This window comes from Vipera berus, assembly GCF_964194415.1.
Source record: "Vipera berus genome assembly, chromosome: 4".
Classification (NCBI taxonomy): Eukaryota; Metazoa; Chordata; class Lepidosauria; order Squamata; family Viperidae; genus Vipera; species Vipera berus.
The window spans coordinates 78,696,321-78,713,584 of NC_138206.1; the positions used below are offsets into that span (position 1 = coordinate 78,696,321).

The 17,264-nt window shown below is 35.9% G+C and overlaps 1 protein-coding gene across 1 annotated transcript in view; it reads left to right on the forward strand.

Annotated features, from left to right (window-relative positions):
• Positions 1-17,264, forward strand: part of LOC308667239 (arylsulfatase H-like) — a gene marked incomplete at both ends in the record, with an annotated part of 90,069 nt that overhangs the window by 48,241 nt on the left and 24,564 nt on the right. The window contains 4 exons of the mRNA XM_081326381.1: positions 545-667; positions 1,500-1,917; positions 4,692-4,828; positions 16,080-16,214. Of these exons, the coding sequence (XP_081182507.1) occupies positions 545-667; positions 1,500-1,917; positions 4,692-4,828; positions 16,080-16,214 (813 nt within the window). The remainder of the gene's footprint in view (positions 1-544; positions 668-1,499; positions 1,918-4,691; positions 4,829-16,079; positions 16,215-17,264) is intronic.

A 17,264-nucleotide genomic window follows, 5' to 3' on the forward strand; every position in this document is an offset into this window, starting at 1 on the left:
ATGTGCATCTTCCTGAAGGTGCATGCTTAGTGAAGGAGGACAACCAACCCAGACAGAAGTGTACAAATCTTCAGTCAAGGGTATATGATAGTTGCATTCCCCTGCTAGACCCTTCAAACAAGCTTCATCTTCCTTTGCCACTCAACTCTATCAATTGTCTTCTATGAGAAAGTCTTTCTACTGTCAGTTTTTGCTTATCAGCTGACTGTAACAAATGGATTCTTGTCTGCCTCAATGGAATCACACAGAAGTATGGCCTCCTATAGCCTGTCACATCAATATTACTAACACTACTCTCACCAAGATTTTCCTGGTTCACTTCCCAGTGGAAAGAGTTCCTTTTGATTGGAAAGGTTGGAGGGTTCTGAAGATTAGAATGGATATTCAGTTTAGTGGTCTTTTCTAAAGTTTGCAAAAGTCTTCAAAGGTTTGTCAAAGGCTTAAGAGTTTTTTTCAAAATAAATCCTTCCTCCTACATGGATTGCATTTCCAATTCCACGAAGGACAAAGTGGGCATTCATTTATTCTCCTTTTGATATTTTAGGCATGGCAGCTACAACTGAGAGGCGTGTCAAGGCTGGTCCTGGTACCACAGGTGGACTGCCTATAAATGAAACCACATTTGCTACCTTATTACAGCAGCAAGGTTACACTACAGGCATAATAGGTAATGTGAGTTTTTCTCTATGTGTGTTCATAATGACTGGTTTCAGGGTTCAACCTCAATTCAGATTTAAATTCCTTTCCCCAAGTTTTTCAGATGAAAGAATAACATTTTAGGATGGAATAAGCTATATTTCTTTGGATCATTACAGCTTTTACTCTTCATATTTGAAAGTATAAAACCTATATTTCCTATTCCAAACAAAAAAGTATACATATTTTAGGTTGATCTGTCCTGACAAAGTAACATACATTTTATTGATCCCAAAGCAAAATGCATAATAACAGTAGCTACTTAATAAAGGCATAATATCTTATAATCTCGTCTCTACAGCAATACAATTGTAACAGAATACAATATAGTTTATTTCACAGTATGCAGATTGCTGCAAAAAACAGCTCTAATGCTAGGTTGGTTCTGCTTCCATATGTTCCAAGAGTTTTCAAAAGTTGAAAAGTCAGGATTTATGGTTTCCCTCTTTAATTCATTTATAACTAGGCACAAAACTGGGGATGTTTACCTTGGGGAAAATTCCCATGGAACTCAGTAAAATTTCTACCTGTGTCTGAATTGATTTTCATTAGGCTGGAGAGCATGAATCCCTCTTAAGGTTGCTGACTTGGGTTGCCATAGCATCATTCAGAATTGGCTCTATTAGCTGTAAATGACAGGAATGGTATTTCTACAAATGTTCTTCACTTCACTATATTATTTTTTCCCACTTTTGAGCATGTGTCCTTTCTAGTAAATGGTTATCAAATTGATTATTATTTTTATACATAAATGTTGAATCTATTTTTGCTATTAACAATAATTTCTGTGTTTGTATTTTCAGGAAAATGGCATCAGGGTTTGAACTGTGAATCTCACAATGATCATTGCCACCATCCCTTAAATAATGGCTTTGATTATTTCTATGGTGATCCTTTCACTCTTGTGAATGATTGTCTGAGTTGGGAATATTCAGAGCTTGAACCAGGAAATAATAATCCATATTATGTTAAAATAGTTGACATTTTGCTCTTTACTCTTCTGGTTGGAAAGATTATTGGTTTGATTTCTTTGAAATGGAAAATAATTTTCATCATTATATTGTGTGGCATTCTCTATGTTACCTATACTTTTGTGCATTATTTATTTCTGAAATCCTGGAACTGTCTGATGTTCAGAAATCATGAAATCGTTCAACAACCACTGAAATTAGAGGATGTGGCTTTTAGGATAGTGAGGGAAGCTGTCTCATTTATTGAAAGGTAACTAATATCCAACTTCAGTAGAATATTCCTACAATATTGAACATGTGTTTGATTCCATCTATCCACCCATTCATTTGTTTGTTTGTTCATTCATTTATTCGTTCATTCAATATATATGTCTGCCTATCTCAAAAAAGTGATTTTCTGTAAGAAACAATCATAGAATCAGTTAAGAAAATGCAATCATAACTTACAATCACATATTAAAGATTAAATACATATAGCAGGTGAGAAAAATATCACAATCCATTGATGTTAAATATAACCAGAAATATGACTCTTCACACCCTTGGGACTCTGGGCCCAGGCACATAACCAGGTCTCCAAGGCCTTACAAAAGGCCTGTAAAGCCAGGACCATCCTACTCTCTGAAGGGAGGATGTTTCAAAGGGTAGACACAATTGCAAAAAAACCCACATCTCCTGGTCCCTGCCAGCTGATATTCCTTGAGTAATCTCTCAAGCCACAAAGGGCTTTAAAGGTGATAACCAGCACCTTGGATTTCACCAGAAACATACTGACAACTCACAAACCAGTGGGACTACATGTGCTGAGAAACTGACACCATTTACTACAGCTGCATTCTGTAACAGCAGAAGCTTTCAAATGCTCTTCAAGGGCAGCCCATGTAGAGCACATTGCAGTAATTTAGACAGGAGAACTCAATGGCATGAATGACAGTGAACCGAGCCACTGTTGATGTTATTTTCTGTGTTTAATGTGGAAGAAAATTCAAAATGTGCCCTATAGATGAATCTGTAGATATCTTGCCACAAGTAACGTACCCCTTGTATTTCAACTCAGGATCAGAAATATCCACATTAGCTAATCTATACTACCCAATGTGTCTAATGTTGTCTTGGCAATTATTCTTTAAAAATGATACTGCTACCCAACATAATAATGGAACCAGTGGTCTTAGGTTCTCTGGTTTGTTTTTATGCATTAACACATATGGATCATCTTGTTTGATTTCTGTGCACAATCTTAACAGGGTTGGCAACAAAATAAGATGTTTAAAATAGCTCCATGAATAATATTAATGAAAGCAAATATACATGTGCTAGGATACTGTTGCAGGATCCAATCTGAGGCAGTCAGCGGAACCAGAGGTTTATTCTTCCAAGCTCTCATGCTAGAGCCCAAACTGAGTCTGAAAGCTTGGAAGAATAAACCTCTGGTACTGGTTACTGACTCAGACTGGATCCTGCAATAATATTAATAACCACAAAAACATTATACTAACAATGCCATACTTTTCAAGCAGCAGCACCCATCAAACCACTATAGTCTTCATTTTTGCATGTTCCTGAAAGCCTAACATTTCTTGAAAACTGAACATTGATAAGACAGAGAGTATATTCTGTATATAGATTTCTCTAGACCTAGACTTTGCTATGGGGAAATTAGTTTTGCTGTAATATTAAGGATCAGAATGCTTTACAAATATATTGGTACATTTCAGCCAAAGATGTTCTTATGACCAGAGATATTTATCTATACCTATAACAAGGGTTCGTTTGAATTTGAAATATGGCTTTATCTTGCACTTTCCATGGAAAAAAGAGATGGAAAATCTATAATCTTTATCCATGGACATGTAGTCATAAGTTATGCATTACACAAATTTAATTTAAACCAGAATCCGCAACAAGGATAATTAATGCTTAGTCTAAGTTACTAGTTCCGCCCCCCAGCAAGGGTTGTATGGTGACTCAGCAGTTAAGATGCTGGGCTTGTTGGCTAGAAAGCCAACAGCCCAGGTTCAACACCTGAGCACCAGACAACAAGATGAATTCCTGTCCTTGCCCAGCTCCTGCCAATCTATTTGTTTGAAAGCATGCACTTTTGAGTAGATAAATAGGTACCACTTTGGAGCAAAAGTAACAACACTCTGTGATGTCATGCTGGCTATATAACCACAGAAATGTCTTTGGACAGTGCTGGTTCAGTGGCCTTAAAATTGAGATGAACACTGCCTCCTATGGTTGGCAACAACTAACGGAGTAAAATTCACAGGTATTCCTTTTTTACCACAGCAAAGGAGTAAAAAAATTAAAAAGGAGCATACTGTTAGGCAGACAAGACACTCTTTCTCCATGCTTTTGCTTGGGATCTGCCCTCTAAAACCCCTTCTAAGTGGAGGTGCAACATCCTAGCAACCAAAACATTTGTACGGAGGAAATGCTTTTTCACTGCTGCTTTTCTTTCATCCTTTGTCTCTTTGTTTCCCTATCTAGTTTTCAGCCTACAGCAATATAGCCCTCCATTAGAGAAGAGCAAATACAGTCTGATATCATATAATAGTGTCACCCTTTAATTCCACTTGGCTAAATGACATACAGGTAGTCCTTGACTTAAAACCATTTATTCAGCAACCATTCAAAGTTACAATGGCACTGAAAAAAGTGACTTATGACCAATTTTTACATTTATGACCATGGTAGCATCCCTATAGTCATATGATCAAAATTCATATACTTAGCAATTGGCTCATATTTATGGTGGTTGCAGTATCCCAGGATCATGTGATCACCTTTTGTGAGAAGCAAAGTCAATGGGAAAGCAAGATTAACTTAACAATCATGTTATTAACTTAACAACTGCAGTGATTCACTTACCAACTATGGCAAGAAAGGTGGGGCAAAATTCACTTAACAACTGTCTTGATTAGCAATGAAAATTTTGGGTTCAGTTTGTCATAAGTTGAGGACCACCTGTAGTTTTAATGAGAACACTGAGTTGATTTATTTTATCTTTGTTTTTCCCAGAAACAAAAACAGACCATTCCTCCTTTTTGTTTCATTCTTACATGTCCACACACCATGTTATAGCACCAGTCTGTTCCATGGAACAAGCAAACATGGCTTATATGGAGACAATGTTGAAGAAATGGATTGGATGGTTGGTGAGTAATTAAAATTGTTAACTTTCCTGGAACCCTTTTCTTTTTATTGATCTTCAACATCTTTACCATATTCATTTGTTTTTAGTTTTATACCTTATCTGCCAATAATTAGGGACAAAATATATAATTCCTCTTGTATACATACTTTTTAAGACAAAAGTTTTTTGTATAGTGTTTCGTATATCAAGTTATTTCCTGTCAAGGAAAGAAAGAGAAATATAACTAAATCTAGTTTTTGCAGAACAAGTAAGAGGAGAAATACCAGGAAATGTTAGAAGCTGGATGCTTCATATTCTTTGGTCTATTAACAACAACAACTTTATTGATTAGCCCTTGGGCCATATCAAAGTACAAAGTTCCAGCAACAAACCGTCACCAAAACTAGATAAAAGCAATCCGAAATGGAATTTGATAAAATACAATTTAAAATGGAATTAAAATACAATTTAAGTTAAAATAGTAATAAAATGCAAATTTAAGATATAGATAAAATATGGAAACATTATATTTCGGAGTCGCCCTTACAATCTACCCCAATCAGTCCCACATATGCAGATCTTAACTGGATCATTTTGTTCAAATACTGTGCTACGTTGGATGTTATTTTCAAGTTCTGGCCGGACATAAGGTAAGTTATTTTGATATGGGGATCCCAATGGGTCATTCGTTTGGTATATAGACCAAGATACCTGTCTCTCACCCTCTTATACAAACAACAGTCAAATAGGATGTGAGCCAGGTCCTCTACCTCTGCCGCTCCGCAAATGCAGAGACGCTCATTGTACGGTATAGCATGAAATCTCCCATATCTGACCATTGTATCAAGCTGTTCGAATCTCGCTCTCGTAAATATCTCCCTAAGATGTTTTGGGAGTTGTAACTTCAAATAACTGTCCACTTGAAAAGTACATTTGTATTTACTCAGCCATTTCAAGTTACCCACCTTACTAAGGATAGCTATATCAGTTTGTGCTTCTATATCCTTAATTCTTTGCGCAACTCTTTTTTTAGATTGTTCTCCTGTTATGCAAGAAACAGGAAGGCCACAGCTTCTTACAAAATTTGTTAGTTTAGTGATCCAGGAGATTTGTGATTGCAGTTTTATTTGCTCTAGTAGGCATAATTTGGGGAGTCTATCAGTCTCCATTTCATTAACTTTGCACCAGTAGTTATAAGCTCTAATTTTAGATAATGCCTGAATTGTATGAATTCCCAATTCAGCTCTAACTGCTGCAGCAGATGTTCTTGGATCTACACCCAAAATGCATCTCAGATGCTGGGACTGTGTTCGTTCTAAAGCTGTGGTTGAATAAAGACCCCAAATTTCTGCTCCATACAAGAGCATTGTCGTAACCTTAGCCTTATAAACTTTGAGTAGTGGAGCTAGGGACCCTGGGTAACTATGGTTCTTTAGTTTGAGCAATAAATTCAAACGGGCTTTTGCTCTAAATGTACTTCGTTGATGATGGCAGGCCCAAGATCCAGTCTTGGAAAAAGTTACTCCCAAATATACAAAGGTATTAACCTGTTCAATTGGTTCACCGTCTAATTGCCACTTATGTCTCTGATGGTTTCTTCCAAACACCATTATTTTCGATTTGGATTTGCTAATAATTAGGGAGTTATCCTGGCAATAAGAGCTGAATCTTCTTAATAGCCTACGTAATCCTACTTGTGAGTATGATAATAAAATCATATCATCAGCATAAAGCAAGCTGTTACAGTAAGTATTTAGGATCATCGGCATGTGTACCATGGTATCCTTCATTAACCCTGGCAAATCATTGATGTATAAATTAAATAATAATGGGGCCAGGATACACCCTTGCCTTATCCCTTTATTTGTGTGAATCCTGTTAGTCAGGGCCCCATTAACCCCATACCGCACCCTCAAACAGGTACTTGTGTAAAGGGCTTTAATCAAAGCCAGAAGTCTGGGTTCTATTTTAAGAGATGTCAATTTACTCCATAGTACGTCTCTATTTACCATATCAAATGCTGCTGTAAGGTCTATAAAAGCAGCAAACAGGGGTCTCCTCTTATAGGCATATTTGGCAATTAGATGGTTCAAAACAAAGCAGTTATCAATAGTAGATCTGTTCTGTCTAAAACCTGCTTGTTCTTCTGTGAGGATGTTGTTTTCCTCTACCCAGATTTCAATTCTGTTCAAAAGGTACCTAGCATATATTTTTGCTACAATGTCAATCAGGCTGATGGGCCTATAATTACTAGGATCCTTTTTATTCCCTTTTTTATATATAGGGACAACTATTGCCATCTTCCACCCGTCTGGTATATGGCAGGTGTTATTTATGTGTGTAAAAAGACCTGCTAATTTCCCACCAGTTGGGAAATTTCTTAAATAAATCTGCTGGTAAAAAATCCTCGCCTGGGGCTTTATTGCTCTTTAAGCTTTTAATGATGGACTGTATCTCCTTTTCTGAGACTGGTGGCCAAGGGGGGAGAGTTCTAGGATTTACCAAATCACTGTTTAAAAATAATTTCTTTACCGGTTCGGTGGGGGCAAACAAGCACTGATAATAATTCTCCCAGTCCGCAGCAGAGATTGGTATGTCAAATGCAAATCTCCGTTCCTTCAGAATACCTGCTACAGAGTGCCAAAATAATACTGAATTATGACTTCTGGCAGCCAACTCAAGTTCTGACCAGATTGAAATGGCAAAACGTTTTTTCTTTAATGTTATAGTTTTTTTTTATATTCCCTTCTTGTGTGCAGCATCTTAGCTTGTATATGGGCAGTAGGATTCCACTGGGCAAGCCTCATGGCTGCCTTCAATTTCTTTTTCTGTCGCTGGCAATCAGGATCAAACCAGCGAGGTCTACCCACTTGGGCTCTTTTTGTAGTAGGTTTAGCTGTTAGGTGTTTCTTCAGTATGTTACACAGATTGGAGAATGCATTGAAGGCTGACATCCAGTCAGTAGTAGATGACTGTATTGTTTTAGCCCACTTAGTAGCATTCTCTGTTTTAAGGCATTCTAATATTGCCTTAGTATCAACTTTGGCCCAAATTAACCTTTTATTTTGGGTCACCTCTACCTTTTTGGTGAGCCATCTGTCAGCCATGTTATATGGTCTTAAATCTGAGCGGCCTCGCAATGTCACACTTACAGGCTGATGGTCGCTATTGTCACTAAGATGTACTGTGACCTCTGAGAAGAGGTCAGCCTTATCTCTAGACACACAAAAGAGATCCAGTACACTACTTGAATTGGCTGAGTGGTATGTATAAGGGTATGTATAATTCTTGTCCTTACCTCCCAAAATTTGGAGATTACCCTTAAAAATTAAGGAGACTAGGAGCAGGCCAGCGGCATTACTTTTACAGTCTCTCGAGAGCCACTGAGGATGGTTATCAAAGAACTCCCCTGGGATTCCCTTCTTCTGGGCAAGCTCATACAGAGAGGGACCCAGTCTAGCATTCAGATCTCCTAATAATACCACTATGGACTGAGGGTACAGTATAGATATATCTTCTAAGATAACTTCCAAGCCCATCCAATATTCAAAATTATAGTGCTGGGATGTGCTTGGAGGAATGTACACATTTACCAATATTAACTCAAACTGGTCATATTCAAATTTGACAGCTAGAAAGTACGGATACTTATCTTCGTTATATAATTTCTCTCCCTGCCATTGCAACTCTTCCTTTATAAGAATGCATAGCCCACCAGAGGGTATCCCTCTGTTCTTTGTTTTTAGGGCTGGGGAGGCCCATCCCTGAAAGCCTGGCAATTGTACTGGTTCATCCACTTCGGTTAGCCAGGTTTCTTGAAAGGCTATTACGTCAAATCTAGAAAGAAAGCTCATTAGTCCACTATCAACCATCCTTTTCCAGCCAGCTATGTTCCAGGTCATCAACTGTATGGGGTTCTCAGAAGCAACGTGGTCTGACTTGGTTGATTGGCTAGATGGTGGAAATGCCAGATGTCAACTTGACAATGGAGCTGGGTCAATATCATCTAAGCTTCCCATATAAACACAGTTGTTGTGAGGTTCGATATTTCTCCTCGTGGGTTGCAGAACTTGTTGTTGCTCCTCTATATCTCGGTTGCCAGTGTGCCTCTGCTCTTGCTCCAAGAATGATTTTTTTTCCAAAGAGCAGGTACTCTGGCTTAAATCTATAAATGTAGATTTATGTCCATTTTTGGAGGGGCATGGCTGAGGGTTCATCTTGTGGAGAGATGTTGTGGGAACTTCTAAATCAGATGAGGATGGAAGCTGGATTGTGTCCTTAGTGTTTGTCAGCTTAGGGGGCACTGTGTGATGAAGCCCTTTGTCTTTCAGTTGTTTCTCAGAGGCTGGGTCAGTCAGTGCAGTTACTCCACTCTCAGCCTGTGTGACAACACCTTTTTTTACTGTTGAGGTAAAGGCAGATTGTTGATTAAATATCTTGTCACAAGGTTGCGTGTTTAGTGGAGCCAAATTAAATAGAGGCTTTGCTGTAGATTGGGTTGTTGTCAGTGCCTCTTTTAGGTCGTCCAATCTTTGAATGATGTTAACTTGCTCAGGTTCTGGCAATGCACTGAATAGGTCAATCAACATTTCCTCTGGCACATCCTCAGCAGTTCCTGCAGCTGTGGGTAACACAGTTCGTGTATTGCTTCTTTGCTTTCTCAGGGTCAGTTCAGTTGCAGCAGCCTCAGGCTTAGTAGTGTGAGGGCTGTTGCAGCCTAGATTTAAAGCGACAGTTCCCTCTTGGTGACGCTGTTTCAGGAGTGGGCACACTTTTTCTGAGCAAAAGACCCTTATTGGAAATATATAGAAAAAGCTCAGAAAGGGCTTCATTCTGAAGAGCATGGAGGGAATTGTGGGCTGCTTGAATGATAGGAGAATTCTCATACATTGTGTTCTTGCTGGCAGCCACTCTACATGTAGTAGATCTATCAGAGTGAATTCACAGCGGAGCAGCTGGCTCAGGGACAGCCTAATAGCTTTTCTATTGCTCCAACGCCCTCTATTTACTCTCTTGTCATAAATTTGCAAAGTAACCTGGTTAGTTTGCAGACTGTAGTTATATTGGTCATCTCTTAGACCTTTGCCTGATTGAGTGTTTTCTCTGTAGGTGTTCAAATTTTTGGGAGGAGAACAAGGTCCTTCTCTACTTTCACCTTCTGAGTTAGCCATCCCATGTCTGTCCATGGTTATCCTCCCAAGTCCTTCCACAGTATTTGGGTGGCTCCTAACAAACTCTGCAAAAGACTCTTTCAGACAATCAACCTTATCCATGACAATTGACAAGAGATTATATATTGAGTTTACAGTTTGAGCTGTAAGCAAACATTGTCTAGAGAGGAAGTCTGTCACATTTTCCCCCTTCAAATTTGCTACATCTCCCTCCTGTGTAAAAGAGGCTGTTGCCAGATTCCAAGGAGGGGAGCCATTCTCCAAGAGGGAGGAGGACAACTCCACACGCTGTCTGCTCTCCAGTTCAGTTTGTAAGTCCCCTTCCAATGAGTCACATAAATTAAATTTATCTGATAAGGTGCCTGCGAATGAGTTACTTACTGGAGCAGACTGTCTGTTTGCAATATAATCCTCCATTTTCTGCTGCTTCAAAGGCTTGGATATACTTTCTGCTGCAGAGTGCTGTCTCTTCCTTCTTTTTCCCATTCAGGTTTGTTAAAACAGGTTTAAAAATAAGTTTAAAACTATGGTTTAAAAGGTTGAAATGGGTTAAAAATGGGTTTAAAAAGTTTAAAAGAGGTAGGTTAAAATACAATATTAAAAGAGGTTAAAAAGTTAAAATAAAAATAAAGTAAAATAAAATAAAACCTTTACTTTTGGAGGAGCTCTTTACAGCCTTTGCTGCCTCTCCACCATCTTGGCTCCCCTGATGTCTTTGGTCTATTGATATCACATTGTATGTTTCATTTATCAAACTTAAGAAGGAAACATGATGAGACTACATATAAGCAAATCTTAAGTTTAGAAAGGAATGTATGGCAATTAAAGCCATATAATATTCTAAAAGAAGAAAAGATTGTACAAACTTGGTTCCAGTATGGGCAGTTACAGGCAAGATGGAAAGAGGATCAGAAAGTTGGTTTTTCGATGATTGATGAAAATTTGGTAAAACAAATTAGAGATCAAGGTCAAGCACATATAAAAAGTATATATAATGCATTGATAGAAATCGACTCAGAAATGGAACTTGTTAAAGATTGTATGATAAAGTGGGCCCAGAATTTTCAAGAGGTTATAACAATGGATACTTGGGAAAAGATTTGGGTTAGAAATGTAAAATTTACACAGGCCCAAAATTTAAGAGAGAATTTTTATAAAATGTTTTATAGGTGGCATTTAGACCCTAAAAAATTAGCAAGTATGTATCCGAACTGTCAGCCCAAATGCTGGAGGTGTGGTTGCGAGGATGCAACGTATTTTCATATATGGTGGACTTGTAAAAAAGTTAAAGCTTTTTGGATTAAAATCTGGTGGAATATGCAAAAGATATTTAAGAAAAGGATAAAGTTTTCTCCACAGTTGTTTTTGTTGGGTATTATTACAGATGCTACTGTTATAGACACTAAATTGATGTTGAATCTAATCATGGCAGCAAGACTTTTAGTAGCGCAATATTGGAAGAAGGAGGAACTGCCGACTATAGAAGAGTGGACTTTGAAAGTTGGAAATGTTACAAGAAAATGAAAAATTAAAACAAGCTAATCAAAATCTAGAGTGAGCAGTTGCGATTCTGAAAATGGACAAGGCAGAACACTATTTGAGATGTCAAAATATCCCAGAGGAGAGAGAAGAAAACATAGCAGTTGTGATCATTGAGTTTCTGGCAGAAACTTTGAAAGCAGACAGAGCAGAGATACAAATGGAGATAGACGAAATATTTCAAATGAACTCAAGCTACACAAGAAAAAATAAACTACCAAGAGTACATGTAAGATTCATAAAGAAAACAACAAGAGATGAAGTACTGAGAAAAGTGAGAGATGAGCCATTACAATATAAAAATAAAGAAATCGTGGTTTTAAAACAGATACTAAGAGAGTAAGAGACATTCGAAGACACTACCATTTCTTAACTACAAAGCTGATTGCAAAAGGCATAAACTTTTGATAGTTAATGCCGGAAGGCTTCTTAATAAACTGGAATAACACAAGGTATCGACTGGATTCAATCTGGAAAGCAGAGGACTTCAAAGCAAGAAATCGAGTAATTCTAGATGAAGGAGTGCAACAACGACAAGAGGAGAGCAAGGAACAGAAACAAATAGAAGAGACAGTCCAAGGAGCAGCTATACAAATAGGAGAACAGAAAGAGAAAGATGAACAAGAGGGTGAAGGTGAAGGAACTGCCAGAGAACAGAGGATTATGAGATTGACTAGACCTAAATATAAATAATGGAAATGGAAATGGAGAAAGAAAATGGAATTTTCTCAGTGAACGTAAATGGACTAAACTCTCCATCAAAAAGAAACAAAATGTTCAGGAAAGTACAGAAATTGAATATAGATATAATTTGTTTGCAAGAGACACATATAAAAAAAACAACATAAATTATTGGAATATTCAAAACTTGGGAAACTTTATTATGCATCAGCACATCAGAAAAAAGAGACAATAAATTTATTGTCAAAGAGACAATAAATTCTAAAATGGTGTACTCAGATGAAGAAGCAAGAATTGTAATGGTAGAAATACTGTATATCTACACCAAAACCAAACATTGTTAGTAGCAATTTATGCAGCAAACAATAATTAAGAAGAATTCTATCAAAGCCTACACAGAAAAATAATAGAAATGCAGTACCAAAATATTTGTCTAGTAGGAGACTTTAATGTGATAGTAGATGGAACAATTGATTATAAAAGTAGTAAAACAGGGAAAACTGGAAGAAGATTACCTAGGACGTTTTTTGATATGACAGATGAAATTGGAATACAAGATGTTTGGAGGGAAATTAATCCAGAAAAATTACAATACATTTTTTATTCAAACAGGCAAAAATCCTGGTCAAGAATTGATATGATTTGGATGACATCTGAATTGAGGATGAATATACAAGAAATTGAGATAAAAATAGGTACATGGGCAGACCATAATCCATTAAAAGTGACATGGAGAGGAATACAAAAAAGACTAAGATGGACTTTAAATCAATCTATATTAAAAGAAAGAGAGAAAAGAAATGAGCTCTTCTTTAAAGAAAATAAAAAGATACAACATTACAAAATGTATGGGATACAGATAAAGCATACTTTAGAGGCATAGCCATAACATATATGGCAAAGAAAAATAAACAGAGAAGACAGCAGTACATAGTACTAAAAGAAAAATTTGGAAAATTAAAATCAGAATTACAAAAAAAATCTACAGAAAAAGACTTTGAAAAGAGAAATGGAAATAATAAAACATAAACTAAACTTGTTGGACTCAGAAAAAGTGGCAGAGCAGATAAAGAGAGCAAAACAGATTTTTTTTTTGAAAAATGCAAATAAACCAGGAAGGTGGTTAGCTTATAAACTTAAAAAGCAGAAAGAGAAGAAAATGATATACCATTTAGTAGATGAGAAAGGCTGTCTACAATTTAAAAATGAAGAAATAAAAAAGATAATTAAGGAATACTACAAGGAACTGTATGATAAAGAGGAAACTTCAAGAGAGAGAACTGTTCAATATTTAGAAAGAAATAATCTTCCAAAAATCCCAGAGACATTTAAAACTATGTTAGAGGAAAGAATTACAATGATGGAAATATCAGAGGCCATAAAAAGACAAAAAAATGGAAAAACACTGGGTCCAGATGGGCTACTGGCAGAGCTATATAAAAATCTACAAGATATATTAAGTGAAGGATTTCGAAGAGGTAGAGGAACTAGAGATCAAATTGCCAACATGAACAGAGATTGTACTGAGAGCTTTGAGATAAGAAAAGGTACAAGGTAAGGATGTCCACTATCCCCATTGTTATTCATTTTTACTCTGGAAGTTTTAAACAGAAATATTAGACAAGATACAGAAATTAAAGGACTCGAGATTAAAAGGTGAAGCATACAAACTACAAGCATTTGCTGATGATTTAGTATTTACCTTAGAAGAACCTTCAGAGATGATTCCTAAATTACTGGGAAAGATAGAACAGTATGGAGAAATGGCAGGATTAAAAATAAATAAATAAAAATCTAAAGTAATAGTCAAGAACCTCACAGATAAAATGTCAGAAAAAACAGAGTTACAGGTAGTTTAAAAGGTTAAATATTTGTGTATACATTTATCATCAAGATGTTCAACAATAAAAAAGATAACTACATAAAATTATTGAATCAAATAAAGATGGACTTGGAAAGATGGAAAAATTTGCAACTGTCAATACTAGGAAGATTTGCTACAGTGAAAATGAATGTGTTGCCGAAAATTTTATTTCTATCTCAAACAATTCTGATAAAACTTGAGAAAAAATTATTTCAAGATTTAAATTCACTAATTTTGAAATTTGTTTGGCAAGGAAAGAAAGCTAGAATTAAAATGAAAACATTACAAGATGCTAAGAAAAATGGAGGTTTTGGGCTACCTGAGTGGGCTCTGTATTATCAAGCATCTGTTTTAACATGGGTGAAAGAATGGATAACTCTTAGAAACAAAAGATTGTTATATTTGGAGTGGCATGATTTACAACTGGGGTGGCACACTTTTTATGGTATGGGAAAAACAGAGTTCATAAGTATTTCCAAAATCACTATATAAGGAATGCATTGTTAATAGTATGGGGAAAAATTAAAAGTAAAATATACCTGAAAATTCCAGGGTGGTTGTCAACTATGGAAGCATTTGTACATCCAAACTTGGTAGACTTTGAAAATAATTGGACATATAGAGATATTCTAAATGCTGAAGGGAATTTAAAATCTAAACAAGAACTGAAAAATTAGGGTGTCAACTCGTCGTGGTGGGCACATTTACAAATGCAAAATAGATATGAAAAAACTGTATGGATTTTATAAAGAACAAACTGTATTTAATAAGATTTTGTTAACTTCAGGTGAGAAATTAATCAAGATAATGTATATTTTTTGTTAATTCTGGAAATGGAAAGCGAACAAGTTAAAGAAACAATGATAAGATGGGCGAAAAATTTTGGATATAATATAGAACTAGAAAAATGGCAAAAATTATGGGAGAGAAATTATAAACTGACAATGTCAACTTTGTACAAAGAAAATTTATATAAAATGTTTTATAGATGGCACTTGCCATCAGCAAGATTAGCAAAAATGTTTAAAAACATTTGGATGTTGGATGTTGGAAATGTAAACATAACTCAGGCATGTATTCTCACGTTTGGTGGACATGTGACAAAGCAAAGAATTATTGGAAAAAGATACATACTTGGTTAGAAAAGATATTGGGAGAACATATAGACTTTAAACCTGAATTTTTCTTGCTAGGTATAATGCCAGAAAAGATTAATAAACAAAGCCTGTATTTGATTTTACACATCACAACAGCAGCAAGAATAATATTTGCGCAATATTGGAAAAATGAAGGAATACCACCAAAAGAAGAAATAATTAAAAAGATACTGGAATGCGCAGAGATGGACAGATTGACTATGAGACTGAAAGAAAAAGAAGAAACAGAATATTACCAAACTTGGGACTTATTCTATCAATGGCTAGAGGGAAGAATGAAGGATTAAATATGTATTAGCATTTTTAAACCCAGACAGCACATTGATTGAAAAAATATTATATGTAGGTAAAAAAAAAATCAATAAAATCTTATTAAAAAAGAAAGCAGCTTCCCTAATTCCTTCAACTGTGAAACAGAGACAATTTTATTTTGTGATTTTAGGACTGAGGGTTATACCATGTTTATTTAAAGTTGAACATACAACAGGTATGTTTATGGTCTGGTAATAAAGCTAACATGTGATGCAAATGACAAATTCTTTTTATTTGTAGAATAATTCATCAGTGGGGAAAAGGATTAAATAAGTTACTTTGATCTTTAATGTAGGGGTTAAAAATGGGATCCTTATTAGTACTTATTGGTAACTATTCCCCACTCCCTTTTTTCTTAATTCCAATGAAAGAAATGTTTTGTAGGAAAAAGACAGCTGGAGACTCTCCATATTTATTTTGAACTAACAGAAGCCAAAAATATTGATATGTACAATAGATAAGTGTATTACTTTTTTATTTGTTCAGATATTAATTTTATTGCTAAATCTCCTGTTTGGCAATAAGCTGTATTTTGCTTAAACTCTGCAGGAAACATTCTTGCTGCTCTCAACAAAGAAGGATTGAAGAATGATACTTTTACATACTTTACTTCAGATAATGGAGGAAGAATAGAGGTTTTTCAATGGGGTGAACGGCTGGGTGGCTGGAATGGTAAATACAAAGGTAAGAGTGTGGGCTGCAGAACTTTCAGCACTGATTGATCAAGTATTATTAGTGAAAAGTACTTTAAAAATCATTCAAGGCACATAGGAAATTTTACAGTATTTTGACACTTCCCTGTAAAATATTGTGTTCCATAAAGTAACAGCCGACTCCTGGTGACTCTACAGGTAAAAGCTCTCCAACTCTCCTGCCTCTTGCCACTGTACATAATTCTTGTAGATACTTAACTGTAGCTTCCAATATTTCAGTTATCCATCTCATGTGCTGTATCTTGTCCACTATTATCATCTTTTCTACCAATGCATCAGACCTCATGATGGTTCCAAAGTATGATCATTTTTGTTTCATATTCCTTGTTCAGTGATATTCAGGTTTCCCTAATACTGGACATTTGGTCTTCTAGATTGTCCAAGGAAGTAGCTTCCATCAGCTACTTCAAAGGAATATTTCAAAGGAATCAATCTTTTTCTTTGAACTTTTGCAGAATTCATCCCTCGTGCCATCTGTACATAGCAATAGGAATGACCGGTGAATTACTCATTCTAACTTTTGTTTCAATTGAAGCATCAAATTCTTTTCTGAGTTTATACAGATCCCCAGTTTGGTTTTTCCCATTCTTATCCTTCTCTGAATTTCTTGTTGGAATGTGTTGTTAGGGCTATTTTCCTATAATTAAGGCATTCCTATAAATCTTCCTTTTTAGACATTGGGATATAGATGTATATTTATATTGTTTATTTACCCTATATTTGTTGGCAAAGGACTATGATGACTTTTGTTGTTGCCACATTGGCCTATGGAGATTTCATATATCCCTGAGGCTTTCCTATTTGCCAGTTGGTGTATATAACTTTTTACTATTTATTGTCCAAAAATTCTTCTCTCTCAAATGCAGTGTCACCTTCGTTGGCCTTCTTGTTCAGATTTTTGAATGCTCCTTCCATTTTTGGTTAACATTATGTTCCATCTTTAAAACCTATTTATGCACGTTCATTATGATACTGCTGTTGATCTCCTCTGGCTTACAGCATCTTCTTTTCATAGCTATTT